Raw genomic sequence first — 22,719 nt, forward strand, 5'->3', positions numbered from 1 at the left:
TTGTTCATTGTGACTACCAGGACCAAGTGAACAAGATGAATACTTTCAGAGAAACACAAAACAAGTTTAGAAAGGCACAATTCAAGTGTGGGGTTTCTGAAGTGGAATGCGCTTGTGAGCCTTGCAACTTTTCAACCTGTGTTAGTGTTAGTGACAGTACCAGAAGAACCCGTCACCCAGGACAGGACTGTCGTGGACATTCCTGAAAGGTCATTCCGGGAGGACACTTGTGTGACCGTACCTCATGTAGAGACTGTAAGAACATTACAAACTGTCCCTAGGACATCTTGCTTACCCAGAACATGTTGCACAGAGACTTGTTTATATTCCACTTGGATCGTTTTGATGTGTTTTTATTCCTGTACATCACTATTTGGCTTTTATGTATTTTTGTCTTTCGTGTTGTTCATATTTGAAACATTCAATAAACGTGTCCTGAAAAAAGTATATAAACTCTCGTCTTGTTTTTTTCGTGTCACAAGTGACATTCCTAACACTATGGCTACTTCTACTGTCTCTGCTCCCTCTTCCTCCACTGTCAAAGTCATCGACGAACACTTAGATCGTACCAGTTGGGAGGCTTTGTATCTTCGTCATCCCTTTAACATGCTCATTGCTGGACCTAGCGGTTCAGGCAAAACCGAATTTGTCAAACGTTTGATCGAACATAAACATCATTTGATCGATCGGCCACCTCAACGGATCGTGTGGTGTTACAAAGAGAGGCAATCGGCGTACAGCCTCTTGCGAGAAAGTCAAGGCGATTCCATCGTGTTTGTGGAAGGCATTCCTAAAGAAGACGACGGCATCGTCTCTGACTCCCGTCTAACCCATTTGGTCATTTTTGACGACATGTTAGGAGAAGACGAAGAAGAAATTAAACTGTGGTTCACGTGCAAAGGGCATCACCGTAATGCCAGTGTCGTTTACATCACTCAAAATTTGTTTCAACAAAGTAAAGCCCATCGCACCATCAGTCTCAATGCGCAATACGTGGTCTTGTTTAAAAGCCCTCGAGATAAATCGCAAATGCAAGTCTTAGCCAAACAGTTAGGAACGCCTTGGCTGACTCAGGCGTACGACGCTGCCACTCACACTCCACACGCCTATTTACTCGTCGATTTGAAACCTACGACCCCCGAGGATTTGCGATTTCGTACCCACTTGTTTCACCACTGGTGCCAAGATGGAGGGCCTGTCCTGTACACGTCTCCGTCCTCGACTTAACTTCATTCCACAAAAAATCTATAAAAACCTCAGACCCTTTTCGTCTGTCTCACACACAGTGTGAACATGACGTCCCTTCAGTCGCATCTTCCCGTCAAATTGATTCGTGCCTTGTACGGCATCAGTCGAGAAAAAAATCCACAAATACGAGCTCGTGTCTTAGAAGCTAGTCTCAAAGAAGTCTTACGATGGTTCACGGTGACGGCACGTCAATTACTCCAAGGGATCATTCAGATTCCTCATCAAACCAAACGCTTTATCGATCGAAACAAAGTCGCTTTAACCCAACTGGCCGATCCCCGCATTGACACTCAAACCAAAAAACAAATCATTTTGAAACCTGGAGGGAGCGGTACTCTAGGAGGGGTCATCATTCGCTCTCTTTTAAGATGGGATCCTAATGCTCCCAAAGTTTTCCCGAAGACAAAAAAAGCAGTCAAACGAAGCTCCAAGAAGAAAAAGAAAAAGACCAGGTCCCCAAAAAGACCCGTGTCTGCAAGAACTTCTCCAGTGGCGGGACCCTCCTCTTACCAGACACCACCCCGGAAAAAGAAAAGAAGCCCTCAGAAAAAGAAACAGAGAAAAAGTCCCCAGGAAAAGAAAAGCCCACAGAAGAAAACTAGTCGCAAGAGAGGCACTTCGGCCAGGACGCAACCTTACACTCGCAAACCACGACCTGCCACGGCAGTGACTGCGTCTTCGGTAGCCTCAGGTTCCATCACTTCTCCGTTGATGTCACCAAGAACCGAACAGTACTTGGAGACGTTGATCACACCAAGAACTTCTCCGTTGATGACCCCAAGAACTTCCCCAGTGGCAGGACCCTCCAGTTTCGCAACAGTGGCTGCGGCTCACAAAGTACCTGCTCCCAAAGTCAAAGTCCAAGAAAGATCGGGCATGTTACAAAGTTTACTGGATTTGTCCAAGCAAGAACTGGCTCGATTTAGTCCGTTGCGTACCCCTCCACGACGTGTCATGCCTGTCCTCAAGTTGATACGACGTCAAGACAATCAGTGGCGACGCGTTCCAGTATAAAAAAGGTCTGTGACTAAGTAGGGGTATCAGTGTTTTTGGTGCTGAAGATTCAAAGATGTCACCCTCCAGAAAGCATCCCTCTTCTAAACCCCAAGGAAAGAAAAAGAAAGGACTGCCTCCTCGTTTAGTCAAACATGGGGACATGTTATCTGTCCTGTCCAAGGCTTCTCCACCCCTACGAAAAAGACTCATTCAAACAGCCTCCAAAGAGGTCATCGATACCGTGTGCGAATGTTGTTTGAACGTCTTGAAAGGCACGATCCCTTTGTCCAAACACCAGAAACAATGCTTAGGTAAACATCGTCACGTTCTTCGCCAAATGGTTCAAAAGAAAATTCCCATTCGTCAAAAGAAGAAGATGTTGGTCCAACGTGGAGGCATTTTACCCCTCTTGTTAGGTCCCTTACTGAAAGGAGTCTTGGGAACCATGTTGGGAGGACTGGTGGGAGCAAGATAAAAAGGCCCTCGGAAGTCCCAAGGTCTCAGAATTGACCCCTGACAACCCCATGGAAGGACGAAAACTAGCTTTAGTGCCTCACAAACGATGGATGGAATATCATCGTTGGCAAGAACAACGCACTCCGCATTTACCTCCCAATCCCCATTTGAGCGAGATGTCCCAGTTGCAACACGAATTGCAGTCGTTGATGGATCGCCAAGATTTGTCCGAAACAGAAAAATCGCAAAAGTACGGTCAACTCTTGCAACGACTGCAACTCTTTCACCAGAAAGCTTTAGACGAAACAGCTCTACCCACTCTGAAAGATTTTAAGACCTTGATGAAAAGTCCAGCACCATCACCAGTACCAGTACCAGTACCACCACTACCAGTGACCAAGACAGAAAAAGGGGAAGAAGAAGAAGAAGGGTTTCAAACTCCACCAGAAAAAGTACGCAAGTTAACAACACCACCTACCTCCAGAATTGGATGGATTAAAAAGATGATGGCCACCCCTTCTTCATCACAAGAGAAAAAGAAAGTGAAGACAGAAGTGAAGACAGAAGTGAAACAAGAACCGATATCCCCCGCTCAGACATCCTCCTCTTCAACACCTATTGCCGGTCGCACACGCAAAGCATTGCAATCCAAGAAAGAACCCCAAGAGAAAAAGAGTAGCATCCTCCAAGAGTGGGTGTCTTATTAACACACAGACTCAAAAAAATGGAAAAAGTGTTAGCCAGCATTTACTACGATCCCTCTCATCCTGCAGGTTACGCAGGAGTTCAAAAATTGTATCGTGCTGCCAAAACTCGACTGAAAAATCTCCGTTTACCTCCAGTGCAACGATGGTTACAAGAACAAGCTACCTACACTTTACACAAACCCATTCGACGCAAGTTTACCAGAAGTCGCACCCGAGTGGAAGGCATCGATCATCAATGGCAAGCCGATTTAGCCGATGTCTCTCATTTGGCCAGCTACAATCGTGGCTACAAATATTTGTTTTGTGTCATCGACGTCTTTTCCAAATTTGCCTGGGTCGTGCCCTTGACTTCCAAATCAAGCAGCGAGTTAGTGCGAGCCCTGCAACGAGTGTTGAAACAAAGCGGTCGTCACCCTCTTCGATGTCAAACGGACAAAGGTACCGAATTTCTGAACCAAGCTTTCCAAAAAGAATTAAAGAAACGTGACATTCATTTTTTTACCACCGAGAATCCCGAAACCAAAGCCAGCATCGTGGAACGTTTTCAACGCACTTTGAAAGAACGCATGTGGAAATATTTTACGCATCACCACACTCTGAAGTACATCGACATCTTACCGCACCTGGTGCAAGCGTACAACCAATCTTACCATCAAAGCATCGGACGTGCCCCGCAAGAAGTGACTCCCGACAACGAAGTGTTGGTGTTTGAGCGCCTGTTTAGTACGTCCCCGACGAGGGCTGTCCCCAAGAAAAGTGGAGAGTTGACCGTAGGAGATTGGGTGCGCATTGGCAAAACCAAACACACTTTCGACAAAGGTTACTTACCTAACTGGAATTGTTTCGTGTCACTGGACGAGTGCATGGCCGTCATCCTGCCGTCTATAAATTGGAAGACATGAACGGAGAAGTGCTCAAAGGAACGTTTTATTTGCCCGAGTTACAACGTCTCACCAAAAAAGAAGACGACGTGTACGACATCGAAAGCATTCTCGAACGCAGAACCCGTAAAGTAGGCAAACGACGTGTCAAAGAAGTCAAAGTACGTTGGAAAGGATATCCACCCAGTTTCGATTCTTGGAGCGACGCTTCGCAAGTCATCGACTATAAAAAGAAGTGACCATCATGCCCTTTCACACAGACGCAGCTACGTCGACCACTCCTTCACCCAGTTCTTCTCTGCAAGATTTACAAAAACAACCCTTGTGGGTGTGGTGCTTAGAACGAGTGCCTAAAACGCAAATCGTCTTTTTCTGCCAAATCTTCGTGGTGTATTGTGTCATCGGGGCAGCCATTGCCAATTTGAGTTTGCAACAAGGAGACAAACAATTGTGGACCATTTTATTGAGCAGTTGCATCGGTTACCTGCTTCCTAATCCCTCCCTGAAATTCACCTCGAACGGGAACCACGGAAACCTTGCGTCCAGTGCCAGTGCCAGCCACTACTCAAACAACAACCCCATTTTGAGCGGAGACACGCCTCTGACGTCCAGCAACCCCTCGGACAGCCACACAACTCTGTAATTATGAGTCACCAAAACCAATTTTACTTAACCTTACCCAGTGACAGTTCCATGGAGGTGTTTCCCAAGAACACGTTGTGCTGTTACACGGCCAAATTACCTCAGACCATCCCCTTAGATCACGAAGCCCATTGGGAAGTGGCTTTAGTAGAAATCATTCACCCGACCCAAGTCCTCAATGTCCTTCCCAATCAAAATTTTTTTGATGTAGAAGTTGATGACGAACAATTGCAACAGTACTTGGATACCTACGGCAAATATGACAAGAAAACCCCTGGCACAAAAAATCAAAAGTACACCACCTATCACTTGTTCATTCCTCCAGGCTATTATTTTAGTGGTCAACATTTGGTGAGCACCATAACCTCCAGATTTGATGTCGTGTTTCTGAAAGCTTTGGAGAGTGTCAAAAAAAAGTGTCACCATGGAATGCCACAAAGCAGCTCGTCGCTTCTTGATGAAATTTGACGGGAGTAAAATCCTGTCCATTTTATTTTGTCCTGAATTGTTTGACATGTTGGGCGGAGACATGGACATGAGAATGGCCATGCTCAAGAAAAACGAATTACCAATCGTTTACGACAACGAGTCTTTTAGCAAGTTATTTCGTACCCCGGTAGAACTGAACCAAGGACTGAATTTGATATTTGTGTACTCCGATGTGGTGGAGTACAACGTGGTGGGACACACCTCCGCACCGTTACTACGTGTCATTCCTTTCAAAGTGGATTCTGCCACGGCCACTGACGAAGAAGGTGGAAACACTTACCACGTCCACCGCGAATTTGTACATCCTCACTATTTGCCTGTCAGCAAGTCTTATTTGGACACGGTCAACATTGCTATAAAAGGAGATTTGGGACAAAATATTCCATTCACCAAAGGAAAAGTCACGGTGAAACTCCATTTTTGAAAACGGTTCTCTCACGACTCGTAAGTCATGTATCCAGTGTACCGAGGGGTTGCTCGACAGCGAGGACACGGTTGAGGAGATATGTTGAAATCAGCCTTTCGTTCGGTGGCCCCGGTGTTGAAACCGATGGTGACACGCGGATTGCACGCCTTGAAAGATGCGGCACTGACACAAGGCAAAGAATTTCTCCAAAATGTCATCATCGACAAACAAAACCCTAAAGAAGCTTTCTTGAGGGCAGGCAAAAATGTCTTGCTGCAAACGGGCAAAGACCTTTTGGACCGACGAGACACACCTATAAATGCCCTGCACGCTACCGAATCAGGCATTCAGCAAGGACAATGCAGAAAGAGACGAAGAAGAAAACACCCTTTCACCAGACTTCAAGCTAGAAAGGCAAAGAAAAGAAGAACCGTTCGAGACTTAGACGTTTTCGATTATTGAGAAACAGACAAAAAACATGATGCACCGAGAGTCTTGCGCTTGTTCCAAGTCGGAACTGGATTTCTTTGCCATGCCCCCTACCATGATGACGATGCAAGAATCCCAATGGGTGGAATTTCATCCCGTCTCCTCTTTGACGGATTCCGCTCCCATCGAGTTTGAAATCAAAGGACAACCCGAAGATTACATCGATCTGAATAGCAATTACCTGTATTTGAAAGTGAAAGTGATCAAAACGGACAACACCAATCCAGGAAGCGATGCTAGAGTAGCTCCTGTCAACAATTTCATGCATTCCTTGTTCAGCGAAGTGGACTTGTACTTGAATAACAAACTGGTCAGCAGCAGCATGGATACTTACCCATATCGTGCCTACTTGGAAAATCTCTTGACGTACGGAAAAGAAGCCAAGAATACTCATCTGGATGCTTGCGTGGTATGGAAACCTGACACGGCAGGTGTAGGCACGTTTAGCGACACAGTCCTGACAGAAGATGACAATCCTCACAGTGTGGGGTTTAACGACCGTCGTAAGAAAATTCTGCAAGGGCGAAGTTTAGAACTGATGGATCGTTTGCATTTGGGCATGTGGTTACAAGAAAAGTATTTGCTGAACGGGGTGGATATCCGTCTGAGACTGAATCGTAGCAGTGGCGCTTTCCATTTGATGGCCCATGCCAACGAATACAAAACTATCATTCAAGAAGCCCGACTTTACGTGCGTCGTGTGGAAGTGTTACCTAAAGTGGGAAACGACGTCAGTCAGACGTTGAGCAGAACGACCGCCAAGTATCCGATACGACGCGTAGAAGTGAAAACGTTCACCATTCCCGCTGGACAGCGATCTATGATCGAAGATCATCTGTTCCAAGGACAGTTACCCAAGCGTTTGATTGTTGGTATCGTCAGGAATTCAGCCTTCAACGGAACCCACGATCAAAATCCTTTTGAGTTTCAACATTACAATGTGTCCAAGATCGAAGTCAGTCGTGACGGCAAGACCTTGTGTACCCGACCCTTTGAGCCCAACTTTGGTGTCGCAAAGAATTATTTGAGATCGTACTTGTCCCTGTACGAAGCCACGGGACAGTTAGGAACCAACACCAGTCACGGTATTTCGTACGACGATTATGCAGGAGGCTATGCTTTGTGGGGTTTTGATTTCACTCCAGACCAAGGCAGCGACGAGGGACATTTCCATCCTATAAAATCGGGCCAGATTCGTGTGGAACTTCAGTTTGCAAATCCACCTCCAGATCACACAGTGAACATTCTCCTGTATGCAGAATTCGACAATACCATATAAATCAACAGTTTGAGAGAAGTCATTCTAGACTATTAGAAGCCATGGAAGACTGTTATCCCTCTTTGCCTAGTGGAGAAACTTTAGACATGAAATGTGAGGAGACCGTGGAAGGAGAATCCCAAGACAAAGACGAAAAGGACATCATGATCAAGTCGAGATGTCCAGAACAAGAACAGCAATTGGTCTCCTACTGTGCTACATACCTGGCAGACACAGTTACGATATGGATGAAGCATGATTACTATGAATGTCAAAACATCAGTCAAGAAGAAAAATTCAAAGAATATCTGGACGAAGCTTGGAGTCTGTTTAAAAAAGACGTGTTACGTTGGTGGTATAAAGACTTGCGTGAACATTTCTGTCCTCCATTAACGACTCAAGAAATCCATTACATCAAAGCCCTCTTTGACAAATTCAAAGAGAAAGTCGAGATCGAAATTGATCACTTATTATCAGCAAAAGAACATTTAGTGACTTATTTTGATCATGGTTTTTCTAGAAACGATGAGAAAGTAAATCGTTGATTTTGTGACTAGTATGCTTATTTTGTTGTCTTAAGCTAGGAAACGTAGTGTCCATCCATGACTCAATGACTTGCAACAGTGGAAATCACAATTTCATTCACAACGTTGCCAACCCTGTTTAAAGTAGAGTGTAAATTGAAAACATGTTTGGTATTTGAAAAAAAATGTTGGATGTTATATTGTTGGGTTATTGTTAAAAAATGTTAGAGTTGTTGGTTAGTGTTAAGTGATTTTGAATAAAAAATGTTGTGTTTTGAAAAAAATGCCTTTGTGTTTTGTTTGACTATAAGAATGTTGATTCATGCACTTTGACTTCTCTCTATCTTTCTCATGACACTCATTAAACGTTGCGGATCGAAAACCGTGGAGGGATGTTTTCCTTCACGTCCGCGCTTTGACTTTAAGAACCAGGGTAACCTCCAGTCTAACCATCCATTGTTGACTCATCCTCCTACGAAGATGTGCTCCAAACTAGCTAAGCTAAACGAAGCCTACGTGAATTTGCATAGGGTCAGACACAGTCTGATACCGAAGCCAGAAGAAATAGAGAACGTGAGAATGCTAAAAGTCACTGAAGACCTGATCGAAGAGCTCTTCAGAGAAGAAGTGAACAGGGAGAAAGAAGAATGGACAGAGAAGTACAGACTTCAGAGACAGCAGAGACAGCAGCAGCAGCAGCAGCAGCAACCTGAACCTGACAAAGGCTTTGTCGATTGTCGTATCGACACCAAAGAGTTCTTCTTCTCTTTTCGAAGAAGCAGACCTATCGCCAGAAAGTCCATCCTGAGAGGACGTAGCATTCTTAGAAACTAAAAGATTGCCATAGCAAACAAAAAAACAGCCCTTTTCAGGGCTAACCAATACTCTAGAAAAGAAATAACAATCCAATTGCCAATATGTGTAGGTAGAGTAGTGTGTATATAAACACTGACTCTTTTATAGTGTGAGTGTTTGTGTTTGTGTATATGATTGTGTGCTTGTAAGTGCTCAAGTACGTTGGTGTGGATAGTATATTAAGATCAAGTTTTGTTTTTTTTTTTTGTTTTTTTTGTTTTGCTGCTTGACGTGTGGGGAGAGTAGATTTAGGGTTAGATTGCTTTGAGTATGTGGATAGTATATTGAAGTGATTAATGAACATTTTAAGAATAGTGGTGGGTAGTATAAAAAAGTGAGTGAGTGTTTCTTTTAGGTCCGCGCGTTGTTGGGTTATGATCTAGGTAATATCAATTTTGTGTCTTAGGGGATGTTTTCCTTCACGTCCGCGCTTTGAGTATAACTTAAAAACTAATCGTCAGTTGGGCTACCCATCGTCGACCTGTTAACAGCAAGACAATGAATACAAGGATTGTGAAACTGCTAGAACTCCAGATGCACCTGGAATATGCCAGGCGCATAGTAAATGAACTGTCCGCGGAAGCTATCGTAGAAGAAGCAAGAATAAAGAAGGAAGAGGAGGAGAGAAGAGAGAGGGAAGAGGAGGAAAAGAAAATAGGAGAGAGGATGACTTACAAGATACCAGAGACAGAGGATTGGGGTGCTGAAGCGAATCATCCCGCCTCTGCACTCTCAAGACAAAAAGTAAAAAGAGACAGGAGTCGAAGATGTGTGTGTGGTGCCAGACCAGGAAGGTGCCAGCATTAGATAGGTGCATCTGAAGTTCTAAAACAAACAGCCCTTTTCAGGGCTACACAATACTCTAGAAAAGAAATAACCATCGATTTGCCAATGTGTGTAGGTAGAGTAGTGTGTATATAAACACTGACTCTTTGTGTGTGTGTGTGTGTGTTTGTTTGTAAGCGCTCAAGTACGTTTGTGGGGACAGTAAATTTGGGTTTAATTTTATTGCTTTGCGTGTGTGTGTGTGTGTGTGTGTGGATAGTAGATTTGGGGTTAGTTTATTGCTGATTTAACTTATGTGGATAGTATATTATATGAAATGAGAAAAGTAGGGGGATGTTTTCCTTCACGGCCGCGCGTTTTAAGTGATGATCTAGGTAATATCAATTTTAAGTCTTAGGGGGATGTTTTCCATCACGTCCGCGCTTTCAGTATAAGAACCCACAGAGTTTTATGTTCGAACCATTCTACGGAATAATAAAAACGAAGATGGTGGTTGCAAGTCAGTTGTTTAACAACTTGGTACATATATACTATTGGATAATGGATGGTATCTATGTAGTGAAGAGACTAGAAAAAGAATGGAAGATAGCAGAGTACCTGTACTACGCTAAATGCCTAAACGTAGCAAAAGAAGTGATAGCAGGAATGATAGAAGAGGAGGAAAAGAGATTGAGAGGTATGATAAATCCCACCTATGTCAGAGTGGGAAGCCTAAAGGAAGCACTTGACAATGCAAGCAAAGTCAGGTGCTTTCTTGAAAATATGTCACATGGGACAGAGTGCTCTTTTGTGGAGAGAGGTCTGGACAGACTGAAGAAAGGAGAGGAGTTGATGAGAAAAGTGATGGAGGTAGAGGTCAAGAAGATTAAAGAGAGATGGAATAAAGAAAGAAAAGATCAGGAAAACAAAAAGAAAGAGGCAGAGTTTGAGCGGCTAAACAACAATTGGATCAAAGTCCAGGAAAAGTTCAGAGCCATGGGTCATCCTGACTGGATAACAGAGGAGGAGAAGAAGAAGAAGAAGAAGAAGAAGAAAGGAATAATGGAAAAAGTGAGATCTTGGTGGAAGAAGTGGGGGAAATAGAAGAAGAAGAAGAAACACAAAGGCCCTTTTCAGGGCCACTCCTATTTCTCGAAAAGAGAATGACTTTCAATTGCCTAACCCCGAATTATTATTTTATATATATATATATATATATATATATATATATATATATATATATATATATATATATATATATATGTGTGTGTGTGTGTGTGTGTGTGTGTGTGTGTGTGTGTGTGTTATGTCCCTCTCCCCCTGTTCCCTTTCCATAGACCCATCAGGTCTGGACCCTGTTACAATTCCCCATGTTCAATTTCCCTTGTCGCTAGAGTTGCCCATGCTTTTTTCCCCATGTTCAATCCCCTTGAGGCTAGAGTGGCCCAAGACTTTTCTCCATGTTAAATTTCCCTTGAGGCTATAGTGGCCCAGGGTTTTTCTCCATGTTAAATTTCCATTGAGGCTATAGTGGCCCAGAGGGGTCTTGTAATGCTAATTTCCATTGAGGCTATAGTTGCCCCCTTACTACTTACTACTACAATACATTACTACAACATACTACTACAGTACACTGCTACAGTATACTACTACAATACACTACTACAACATACTACTATAATACACTACTACAGCATGCTACTACAATGCACTACTACAGCATACCGTTAGAGCATACTATTACTATATAATACTACAACATACTACTAAGTTATATTACTTCAGTATACAGTATAATACAACATGCAACAGCATACTACTATATTATACTACTAGAGCATACTGCTACAGTACTATTGCCTTATACTACTGCAGTATATTGCTACCACATGCTGTTAACATTATTCTAACACAACATAGTCTTACATAATGCTACTACATTATACTACTATAGCATACTACTAAAGCATACTACTAATGTACACTATGCTAACAGTCTAGTATTTATACTACTGCATTATACTACTACTATGGCATACTACAACAGTATGCTGCAACAATATATTACTAAAGCATACTACTAAATTATATCACTGCATAATGCTATTACAGTATACCACTACATTCAACCTAGTTTTTACTACGATATCATATTACAACAGCATATTACACCATTAAACCACTACATCCTACTATGACAGTATACTGCTATAGTAAACCACTACACCCTAATATGACAGTATACTACTATATCATACAACTATTGCTTCAGCATATTTCAACAGTCTATCAAAACGTTATACAACTAGAAAATACTGCTACAGCATGCCACTACAGGCTACTACATTACACTACTACGCTAAATGCTACTACCACAAAATCATACTAGTTCACTATACTATATTATACCACAGAACCAACAGTACAATATACTATTCAATGTACTACTACAATATACTACTACAGCATGCTAATACAATATACAACTACAATAATAATAATAATAATAATAATAATAAAGACATTGTATAGCGCCTAATCTTTAGATGCTCTAATCGCTTTACAACATTGGACAACACATAATGATATGATTACAAAATACGAACACCTAGAAATTAAAAAACAAAAAACATGCTGAAAATATTTAAGGTAAGGAAACATAATTAGATTTTTAAATTTGTTCTTGCAATTGAACTAGGTGAGTTTTAAGAGCGCTCTTGAATGAGATTTCTGTGTCTTTGTATCTAAGTTCAGTGGGCAATTCAATCAACGTTGCTGGACCATGCTATGCCAAAGAACGTTGTCCATATGACTTTATTTTCATAATGGGAATAAAGAGATTACGATTGTCAGAAGAGGAGCATAAGTATCTTGCTGGTGTGTACACGTGAGTGAGGTCGGACAGGCATGTTAGACTGGAGCCCGTCAGTCAAACGTAGCACAGAGAAAATAATTGGTGTTTGATTCTGGATCGAATGGATAGCCAATGTAGGGTACAGAGCAGGGGGAGGTGTTCTCTGATCGTGGTACTCCAAAGATGATCCGAGCAGCTATGTTTTGAACGTTTTGACGTTTCTGGAGTAGATATTGAGACGAATCAGACAGAATTGAGTTACAATAGTCCAGTCAAGAAAGTACTAAGGAACACACAAGTATTTTAGTGGCATCAACTGAAAGATATTTGCAAATTGAGCTGATGCGTTTCAGCTCAAGATATGCAGCCTTGCATATGCTCATGACATATCGGTGCAATGAGAGAGTACTATCGAGAGTAACACCTAGGTTTCGTACTGATTGTGTGAATTTAATATCGGTGTTGCTGATATTTATTGTTTGAGGTAAAGGATGTGAATGAGAAAGTCTTTATGTTGTAATCAGAATGGATTCAGTTTTATCATCATTCATCTGCAGCTTGTCACATGTTATCCATGATTTCTCATTGGAAATGCACCTATCTACACCTTGGATGGTAGCATCAACTTCAGTTGGGTGGCTAGATTTGTATATTTGGGTGTCATCGGCGTACAATGGGTGAGACACTGGATGGTGATCAATGACACTTGAGAGCGACTGAGTGTACATAATGAAGAGAACAGGTCCAAGAACAGATTCATGTGGAACACCACAACATAGATTAACTGGGCAGGAGTGTATTCCATTTGCAGACACAATTTGTGTCCTGTTGACCAAGTAGGACTTGAACCACAGTAAGGCTGTATTGTGCCTGACAAATACGTGCTGGAAATGGTGAAGTAATATATCATGGTCTATTGTGTCAAAAACTGTAATCTTTCCGCTGTCCAAAGTAGAGAGAAGGGCATTAACAACTTTCAGAAGAGCAGTTTCATTACTGTGGCAAGGGCGGTATGCAGACTGTACCTTGTAAAAAAGACTGCTTGAATTCAGATGAGATACAAGTTGGGATAGAACAACTTTTTTCTAAGAATTTTGACATGAATGGGAGATTAGAAAATGGGCAGTAGTTCTTTAAATCGTTATGGTCGAGTGTTGGTTTCATCAGCAGAGGCTTTATAATGGCAGGTTTGAAAACATGATGGGAATTCCCCAGATCGAAGAAAGAGGTGTTAATACCATTACTTATATATTATACAACTACAATATACTACTACAGTACGATACTACAGTAAACTACTAAAGCATACTGTTACAATATACTACAGGATATTTCAATAACTTACTACTGCAATACATTAATGCAGCATACATACTACATCATACTGTTACAATATACTACAGGCTATTACAACAACGTACTACTGCAATAAATTTATACAGCATACTACTACAGCTGTCTACTACAATATATTATAATCGGAATATAAAATTAATATACTACAGAAAATACTACTATAATATACTACTACACCATTATACTACATTATACGACTAAGACACACTAGTGCAACATACGAATATAATATACCAATACAGGATAACGCTACAGTATACTTCTATAACATGCTATTACAGTTCACTGCTACAATATATCAGGGCAATATACTAGAATAACAGACTGCTATAGTATATTACTACAACATGCTACTATTTTATACTACTAGAAGATACTGCGAAATCATATTACTAAGACATGTTGCTACATGATTCAACCACAGTACATTACAGCATCATGTTACTATAGCATACTTCCACAGTACACTACACAGTCATACTACTATAACATACTACCACCGTATGCTACATCTTACTACTATAACATACTACCACAGTGCACTACAACATCATACTACTATAACATACTACAACAGTACACTACACAATCATAATGCTATAACATACTATCACAGTACTACAATATCATACTACTATAACATACTACCACAGTACACTACATCATACTAATAAAGCATGCTAAAACAGTACACTATAACATAAAATTTCTACGGTACACTACTTCATCATTCTATTAAAGTATACTACATCAAATTCGAAAATTCTATGTTGGTACTGTAATCAGCGCGTTATATACGGGTATATATGGGGACATTTAAGAATTTGCAATTGTTCAACAACTTGATTTGAAGCGAATAATAATAGCACAGATACTGTTACAATATACTACAGGCTATTACAACAATACAGTATAAATACTTTAACAGTGATTGGGTGTTATGAAAACATATAATATATTGGATCGCTTTTGTTTTTGTTGTTGCTGTTTGAAGGTTAGTGACATCTACCATTGTTTCTGTGTAATATGTTTGAACTGTTATGAACATTAGCTCATTTAGATTCAATACCACTGAATTTCTAGAATTCATTTTCTGGTAGGGCCCGGGGCCACGAGTAGCCGAGTTGTCTAAAGCGCTCTCCGTTACGGATCACTGCCATCTCACCTCTGTCTGCGTGGGTTCGAGTCTCGGATTCAGCCAATGTGGGTATGTGAGAAAGCTTGCCAGTAGCTTCTCGTGGGTCGGTGGTTCTTTCCGGGATTTTCCCGGGTTCTTCCTCCACCGTTAATACTGGCCGCCATGTATAAGCCTATCGAGTTCTGAAAATGGCGTTAAACCCTACAACAACAACACCAACAACTGGTAGGGCCCGGGGTGGGTGCTCACTTTTACAGATCACTGACATCTTCTTTCCGGGTGAATTTGAGTCTCGTCTCGGTCGAAATGAGTATGCGAAAGAGTGCCAGTAGCTTCCCGGGGGTAACAAATATACCGGCCACTATGCTATCATGTTTTTAAAAAAGCCACAGAACCAAGCCATTACATTTTGCTTTCCTCCAATTTCTAGCCAGAAGCTGCAAATCTTATGGTCTTTGTTTTAATATTTTCAACAATTAGCATAAAGAGGTTTCACATGTTAAATCAAAGATTTACAAAGAGCCAAACACGGAAACGTGGTTTATTTTAAATGATAACATTAGAAATAGGGACGAAATGATGTTAGTGATAGCTTTAAAAATAATAACAGAGTATGAGTTTAATTTTACTAGTTATTTAGATGGCTTACGTTATCTAAAGAATAAATCAGGTTATAGTGACATTGACCCTTAAAGACCAGATCAGGTTCTAGTGATATTGACCCATGAAGACCACATCAGGTTCTAGTGATATTGACCATGAATACCACATCAGGTTCTAGTGATCAGGTTCTAGTGATATTGACCCATGAAGACAACACCAGGTTCTAGTGATATTGACCCATGAATACCACATCAGGTTCTAGTGATGTCGACCCATGAAGACAACATCAGGTTCTAGTGATATTGACCCTTGAAGACCACATCAGGTTCTAGTGATATCGACCCATGAAAACCACATCAGGTTCTAGTAATATAGACCCATGAAGACCACACCAGGTTCTAGTGATATTGACCCATGAAGACCACATCAGGTTCTAGTGATTTTGAATCATGAAGACCACATCAGGTTATAGTGATATCGACCCATGAAGACCACATCAGGTTCTAGTGATATTGACCCATGAAGACCACATCAGGTTCTAGTGATATTGAATCATGAAGACCACATCAGGTTCTAGTGATATCGACCCATGAAAACCACATCAGGTTCTAGTAATATAGACCCATGAAGACCACACCAGGTTCTAGTGATATTGACCCATGAAGACCACATCAGGTTCTAGTGATTTTGAATCATGAAGACCACATCAGGTTATAGTGATATCGACCCATGAAGACCACATCAGGTTCTAGTGATATTGACCCATGAAGACCACATCAGGTTCTAGTGATATTGAATCATGAAGACCACATCAGGTTCTAGTGATATCGACCCATGAAAACCACATCAGGTTCTAGTAATATAGACCCATGAAGACCACACCAGGTTCTAGTGATATTGACCCATGAAGACCACATCAGGTTCTAGTGATTTTGAATCATGAAGACCACATCAGGTTCTATTGATATCGACCCATGAAGACCACATCAGGTTCTAGTGATATCGACCTATGAAAACCACATCAGGTTCTAGTGATATCGACCCATGAAGACCACATCAGGTTCTAGTGATATAGACCCATGAAGACCAGATCAGGTTTTAGTGATAATGACCCAATTTTCAGGGTCACAGAGCTATATGTTGTGCCCGTTAAAGGATATCTGCTTGTAAGCAAGGTTTGTACGTTTTGTAACACTAAGTCTGGGCTAACTATTATGGAAGTGTTAGGAGGTTCCTTAGACTGTATTCAATTTTAGTGAACACGATCCATTTGTCAAGGTTAAGGAGTATTTGCTTAGATGAAAACAAAACGTTTCGGAAGTGTAAGCAGGCCATTACAAAATTGCGTTGTATATATCATGGGTCTGAGATTGGTTTAGGTTCTTGTGACTTTGTCACATTTTAAGCTCTATATACAAAACTTTTACGGTCTCCGGAATTGGTGAAGTATGCCGAGACTATTGCTGGAGCTCCTTCACCCCATGCCAGACGCCAAGTCTGACTCAGATATGGTTTTGGAGTTGCCCTTCACGATAAATTAGAAACTTGGGGAAAAGGCTGAAAACGCATCAGCGAGTGACTAGACCTAATTAGGAATATGAGACATTACATTTAGAGGAAACATTGTCTTTTTCTGTCCATTATAATCAATATGTGAACATGTATAAATTGTACTATATTTTTTAAAACTGTTTTTCAATGGTTATTATTTTTTCTGGGAGGGGTATATCACCAGTATCAAAATATCACTTCATTTGTCATGGCTGGCAGGGAGGGGACTGTCATCAGTATCACAAGATCGTTTTATTTGTCATGACTGACAGGTAGGAGACTGTCATCAGTATCAGAAGGTTACTTCATTTGTTATGGGTGACAGATATGGGACTGTCATCAGTATCACAAGATCGTTTTATTTTTTATGGCTGACAGGTAGGGTGGCTTGGGGTATGATACATATCTTGGTTTTAAGCAGTTACCTTCTAGTGTTACTTATATTGATTCTTGAAAATGACCGTATTTAGGATGAACTTTTTGGACCGTTTGCAAATGGAAAATACCATTAAGTGGATGATTAGTAGGTATCGTTGAAACCATTTTTTTTTAATTTGAAATAATCCATAGTTATATTCCAACCATGTCATCACCATTCTATCATCAAAGTTCTTTTTTGTACGAATAGTTAGTTCGTAGATGGACTATGTGTAAGATTTGTATAAATGTTGTGAGATATAATCAGAATTTCTTAATAATGAGACAACTAACATACTCTTTTTATTGCAAAGGTCTGCGAAATCAAATTAAATCTAATTCCAGAAGGTATCAAAAGCCTAGAATGACAGTTTTGCATGAACTGTATTTCAATACCTTCTTGTTAAAATGCATAGAATCAGGAGTCTGCAATAAGAGCTTAACTTTAATTAAATGTTTTTCTCATCTTATTTGGAAGTAAACCGCTCCGGTGGTCTAGTGGTTGGAGCGTCCGCCTCGGATGCGGGAGGTCGTGGAATCGATCCCCGGTCGAGTCATACCAAAGACTTACAAAAATGGTACTAACAGCTCCTTCGCTTGGTCAACAACTCGCTTGATATACGGCGATTTTGTTTCGATTTCGAAATGACGTGATAAATCAATAACTTATTTCGCATTAAATAAATGCAATCTTGATTAGACGGATGTAAAATGACAACAGTTGTTATTCTTTAAATCCGGATAAAGTGCACTCATTATCGTACGTCACTGTACCGCATGCTTAAGACGCAACTTAGGATGTGGTCTCTTTTTGGGAAAACATTATTAACCTTAGAATGTCAAGTCGGTCATTTTCACCTAGAAAAAGATTAAAATAGCTCCTTTAACTGGATGATTACAAATCTAGAAACTTAGTAAAATACACGACAACAGGTCTTGACTGGATAGATCCACAGCACGTTCTCCGATGCGCAAAATGGAGATTTATGTTAAACAGTAACCACGTTGCCGCACTTCGTAGACGTGTACGCCACCAGGATAAGGTTGGGTATTTTTTATTCAAACAAAATATACGCCCTTCAGGCACGTGTCAACTTTCTACTTGTATTATGTCACGGTTCAGAAATATTGACTCGAAAAGATGCATCAATTTCAATATATAAATATATGTCCTCAATATTTTCATTTTAATTGATCCCACAGAGAGGTCTCGCGAGATGTGCGAGATGCGCCTCTGTTTGTATCAGTATTTCAACTGTAACATGAAAACTAAAAGAAATATCTTGTTTTGCTACATTTTAGTATGTTGAATCAAATAACAGCATTCAAGCGAAAACATTTAAAAAATGAAAAGATGTTTTTATCTATCGAAATAGATATCACGTTTCAAATTATTATTCGATCCTACATCAAAGTGAATTAAACTTCTATTTCTTCACACCATTTTCACGCTGTTAAAGTACAACAGGCCTCAAGCATCTATCTCAACCGTTAACTAAGCACTCTTGTGCTCTTGTGTGAAACTTTTAAGAGAAGTGATAGTGTGCGGCGTTGGTGACACCCAACTGCAAAGAGAAATACTACCGTTCATATATATATATATATATATATATATATATATATATATACATACATACAACTGGAAGGTGACGTAGAGTACAGTCTAGCGTTTCAACGTACGCTACGTATCCTAGCAATGAAAATGGTAATATAATTACAGTTAAGAATTTAGTCCTGTTGGAGACATAATGCTTAGCTTTTAGATCCAGTGGCTTACCCACCAGACGACTTGGTGCTATATATATATATATATATATATATATATATATATATATATATATATATATATATATATACCCAAGGAGTACAAGGATGCATCCACTGTCCACTTGTACAAGTCGAAGGCAATCGACAATCCTTTTCCAATGCCTTTTCTCAATGATAGGGTATCTCTTTGCTCTCAATAGCCGGCAAAATCCGCGCCAGAATTGTGCTGATTTCTCTTGTACATCACATATATCAAGTATTCCTGCCTCAGTATGGCTTCAGGATGGGACTAGGGACAATATACATGGTGTTTGCAGCTCGTAAATTCCAGGAGAATGCCAGGAACATAATTCCAATCTGTACACCGCTCCGGTGGCCTTGTGGTTAGAGCGTCCGCCTCAGATGCGGGAGGTTGTGGGTTCGATCCCCATTCGAGTCATACCAAAGACTTACTCAAATGGCACTAACAGCTGCCTCGCTTGGCGCTCAACATCAAGAGGTTAGTGTTAAGACTGGTCGGCGTGGTGTCAGGATAATGTGACTTGGTATGATGCCCCAGTGCTAGACATCACTATAAACTGTCACACTGCAGACATCGTAGAGATATGACTGAAAAATTGTTAAATCTAAATCACACACACACACACACACACACACACACACACACTTCATTTATATATGTCCCCTTCTGCCAACATGTCTGCAAAATTTCGTTTCAGTTTGTTTGCAGGCTACGTTATGTCCTAAAACTTTCACGTCATCCTACCAGCAAGTTACACAATGGCTGCAAATCTTGCCAAAATTTCCACACGTTCAATTATGTTTTCGGTTTGCTTGCTGTTACTGATTTAACAGAGTACAAACGGAGTCAATGAGCCATTTTTTATTGCTTTCATGTTAGAATGAAAATAGTAATATGAAAAGATGTTTGTATCTCGCACGCTTTTGAATTTAAAAATAAATAAATCGAAAACATGTTTATCTATTGAAACAAGATACCTCTTTTCAAGCCACATTTTCTTAACTGTGACGAAATATAAAACCTCCATTGTGAGCTAGGTGACGGGTGCATATTTGTTTCAATGAGATTATCGTCTGTATTCTTATGGTATAACCAGTCTACAAGGTGAGGCAACTGGTTACATGATAATATGAATAGCCATTTCGACATGTTGGAGAATACGCAATGGATTTAATCATGCTGCGACAATTTTCAAGTATTTCAAAATCAATAATATTTTTTGTTTAAAGAAAAACGTGTGGCCATATAGGTCTAAGACAAACTACCTTGATATTCCTTTTTAGATTTTATTTTAGAAGTTGCTCCAGCTGGTGCGAATCCTTTTTTAAACATCGATTACAATATTAACTCTACCCGATTCGTAATCTTATAACAAAGAAACTGTTTTTAAACTTTTGAAAGAAAATTCCAAATGAACCTGCACTGGTTAATAATAGCTATTCGTATCATGTATTTTTAACATTTAGAGAGATTATTTTGACCTTATTATGCATTGAATTGACGAACTTCCTATTTGCGCCTTGAACTTGCGGTACAGTAAACTACGCAACCGTCCGATATCGAGTGTTCTATATTTGGAATCAGAGTTGTTGTCATTTCACACACAGTCTATCAAGATTGAATTTAAGTGATGCGTAATAAGGTATGATTAAAATCACGTTATTTTAAATAGGAATAAATCACCGTATATAAAGCAAGTTGTTGACGCCTCTTTTAAGAACACTACACTTAAAGTCCAGAGATGAATGCTATAGGGAAATGTTGTGTCGTCGTCCTTTTGCTTGAGATTGCTATCAGGTGAGTTTATTAGTTTAAGTTTTTGTTATTCGCGAGTGTTTGTCCAAAAAATGCATGTTAGTTGTAAAGCTCACAATATTAAAGTTTACTTTTCATGATGTGATGATCACAAGGGGGGAGGGGGCAAGGGCGTGGAGAATACAAAGTGGCGGTTATGTTGTTTGAGTTTGCGTAGGCTTAGCTGGTAATTTTCCGAACATGTTCTGGCTGCAGTAAAAGAAATACTTAAAACTGCCGCAGTGATCTTATGGCATTACAAGTAATTACATATAAAGTACAGTGAGCAGAAATAATATAATTCTATAATAAAATTATTCAATCAAATGTGTTTGTATTTTATATCATTATTCAGTTTATCAATATCCAAATGAATATGAACATGTAAAGCTGTACCGTCATTTAGTTAAGTAATCATGACTTATAACTGTTTAAATTGACGTTATAATTTATGAGACGGAATAAACCAATACATAATCAGAGATAAGAAAATATTGGCAGGATCTGAGATAAAACGATGTGGTAATCAAATGCGTGTGTAAGAATATAGGTCAATAATATCCCATCAATATCTATCAGGTCGATAGACATTGCCCGAGACCGTGTGACTGATATTTTCTCTAAGCTGTCCCCTTATTCATCACACGTACAAGTACATATTGTTCCATGTAGCAGCAGAGAGGGCGAACAGACTCTAAATGGTTAACCCGTATTTTCGCAAAATACGCCTTCCTGGGAAATCGCAAAAAAACCTCATAAAACACCGCGATATCCAGTGTAACACAACTCCGTCGATGACAAATTGCCTTACCCGGTTATCGCTGATGTTTTTTTTTCTTTGCGATACCACGAAGGAAAATATGCGATTGTGTCGGTGACAATTTGGAGGCGCGCCCTCTCTGCTGCTATGAATTAAATCATCATTATATCAATAATGGCAAATATCGGAGAAGCGCATTCCGCAAGACTAGCTCGAAAGCGACTAGAAGCAATCAAAAAATTTCTTCCTGTTCGTGATTCTGTAAGACAAAACTTCAAGAACGTCAGCAAGCACAAGTTGAATTTGCTACGGGTACAGAACAGTTATTTAAACCCGTAACAAAAGCTACTGAAGAAGTTGCAGTGACTACTGAAAGAGCTATATGGGGAGATATTAAGGATGAGGAGGAGAGGAAAAAGCTGGGTATTATTCCAGTATTAAAACAAACCGCTGAGCAGACTGAAAAAATAGCAGCGAGAACTAAAAAAAAAATAGATTTTACGAGATCTTCCAACTGATATAGCTGCAGCTCAACCTCCACCCGTCGGCGAAGAAATACTTGAGGGTATTGGTAAAATTCGTACTGAATTTGCCGACGTGAAAAAAGAACTTGCATCTAAACCAATAAAAGAAAATATTGGACTGATTGCAAGATTTAAGGAGGGTTTTGTCGAAGATATTAGAAATACTAAAAGAGAAAAATTGCCTGAAAAAATATTAATTAGTATATTTAATAAATCT

The 22,719-nt window shown here is 40.2% G+C and overlaps 1 protein-coding gene across 1 annotated transcript in view; it reads left to right on the forward strand.

Moving 5' to 3' along the window:
- The first annotated feature begins 21,122 nt into the window (after positions 1–21,122).
- LOC149776310 (cobalamin binding intrinsic factor-like) overlaps positions 21,123–22,719 on the forward strand; it is a 35,554-nt gene continuing 33,957 nt past the window's right edge. The window contains exon 1 of the mRNA XM_089942793.1: positions 21,123–21,221. Within this exon, the coding sequence (XP_089798919.1) occupies positions 21,166–21,221 (56 nt within the window). The 5' untranslated portion in view covers positions 21,123–21,165. The remainder of the gene's footprint in view (positions 21,222–22,719) is intronic.

Source organism: Sinohyriopsis cumingii, chromosome 18, assembly GCF_028554795.1.
Source record: "Sinohyriopsis cumingii isolate HCF-2022 chromosome 18, ASM2855479v2, whole genome shotgun sequence".
Taxonomy (NCBI): Eukaryota; Metazoa; Mollusca; class Bivalvia; order Unionida; family Unionidae; genus Sinohyriopsis; species Sinohyriopsis cumingii.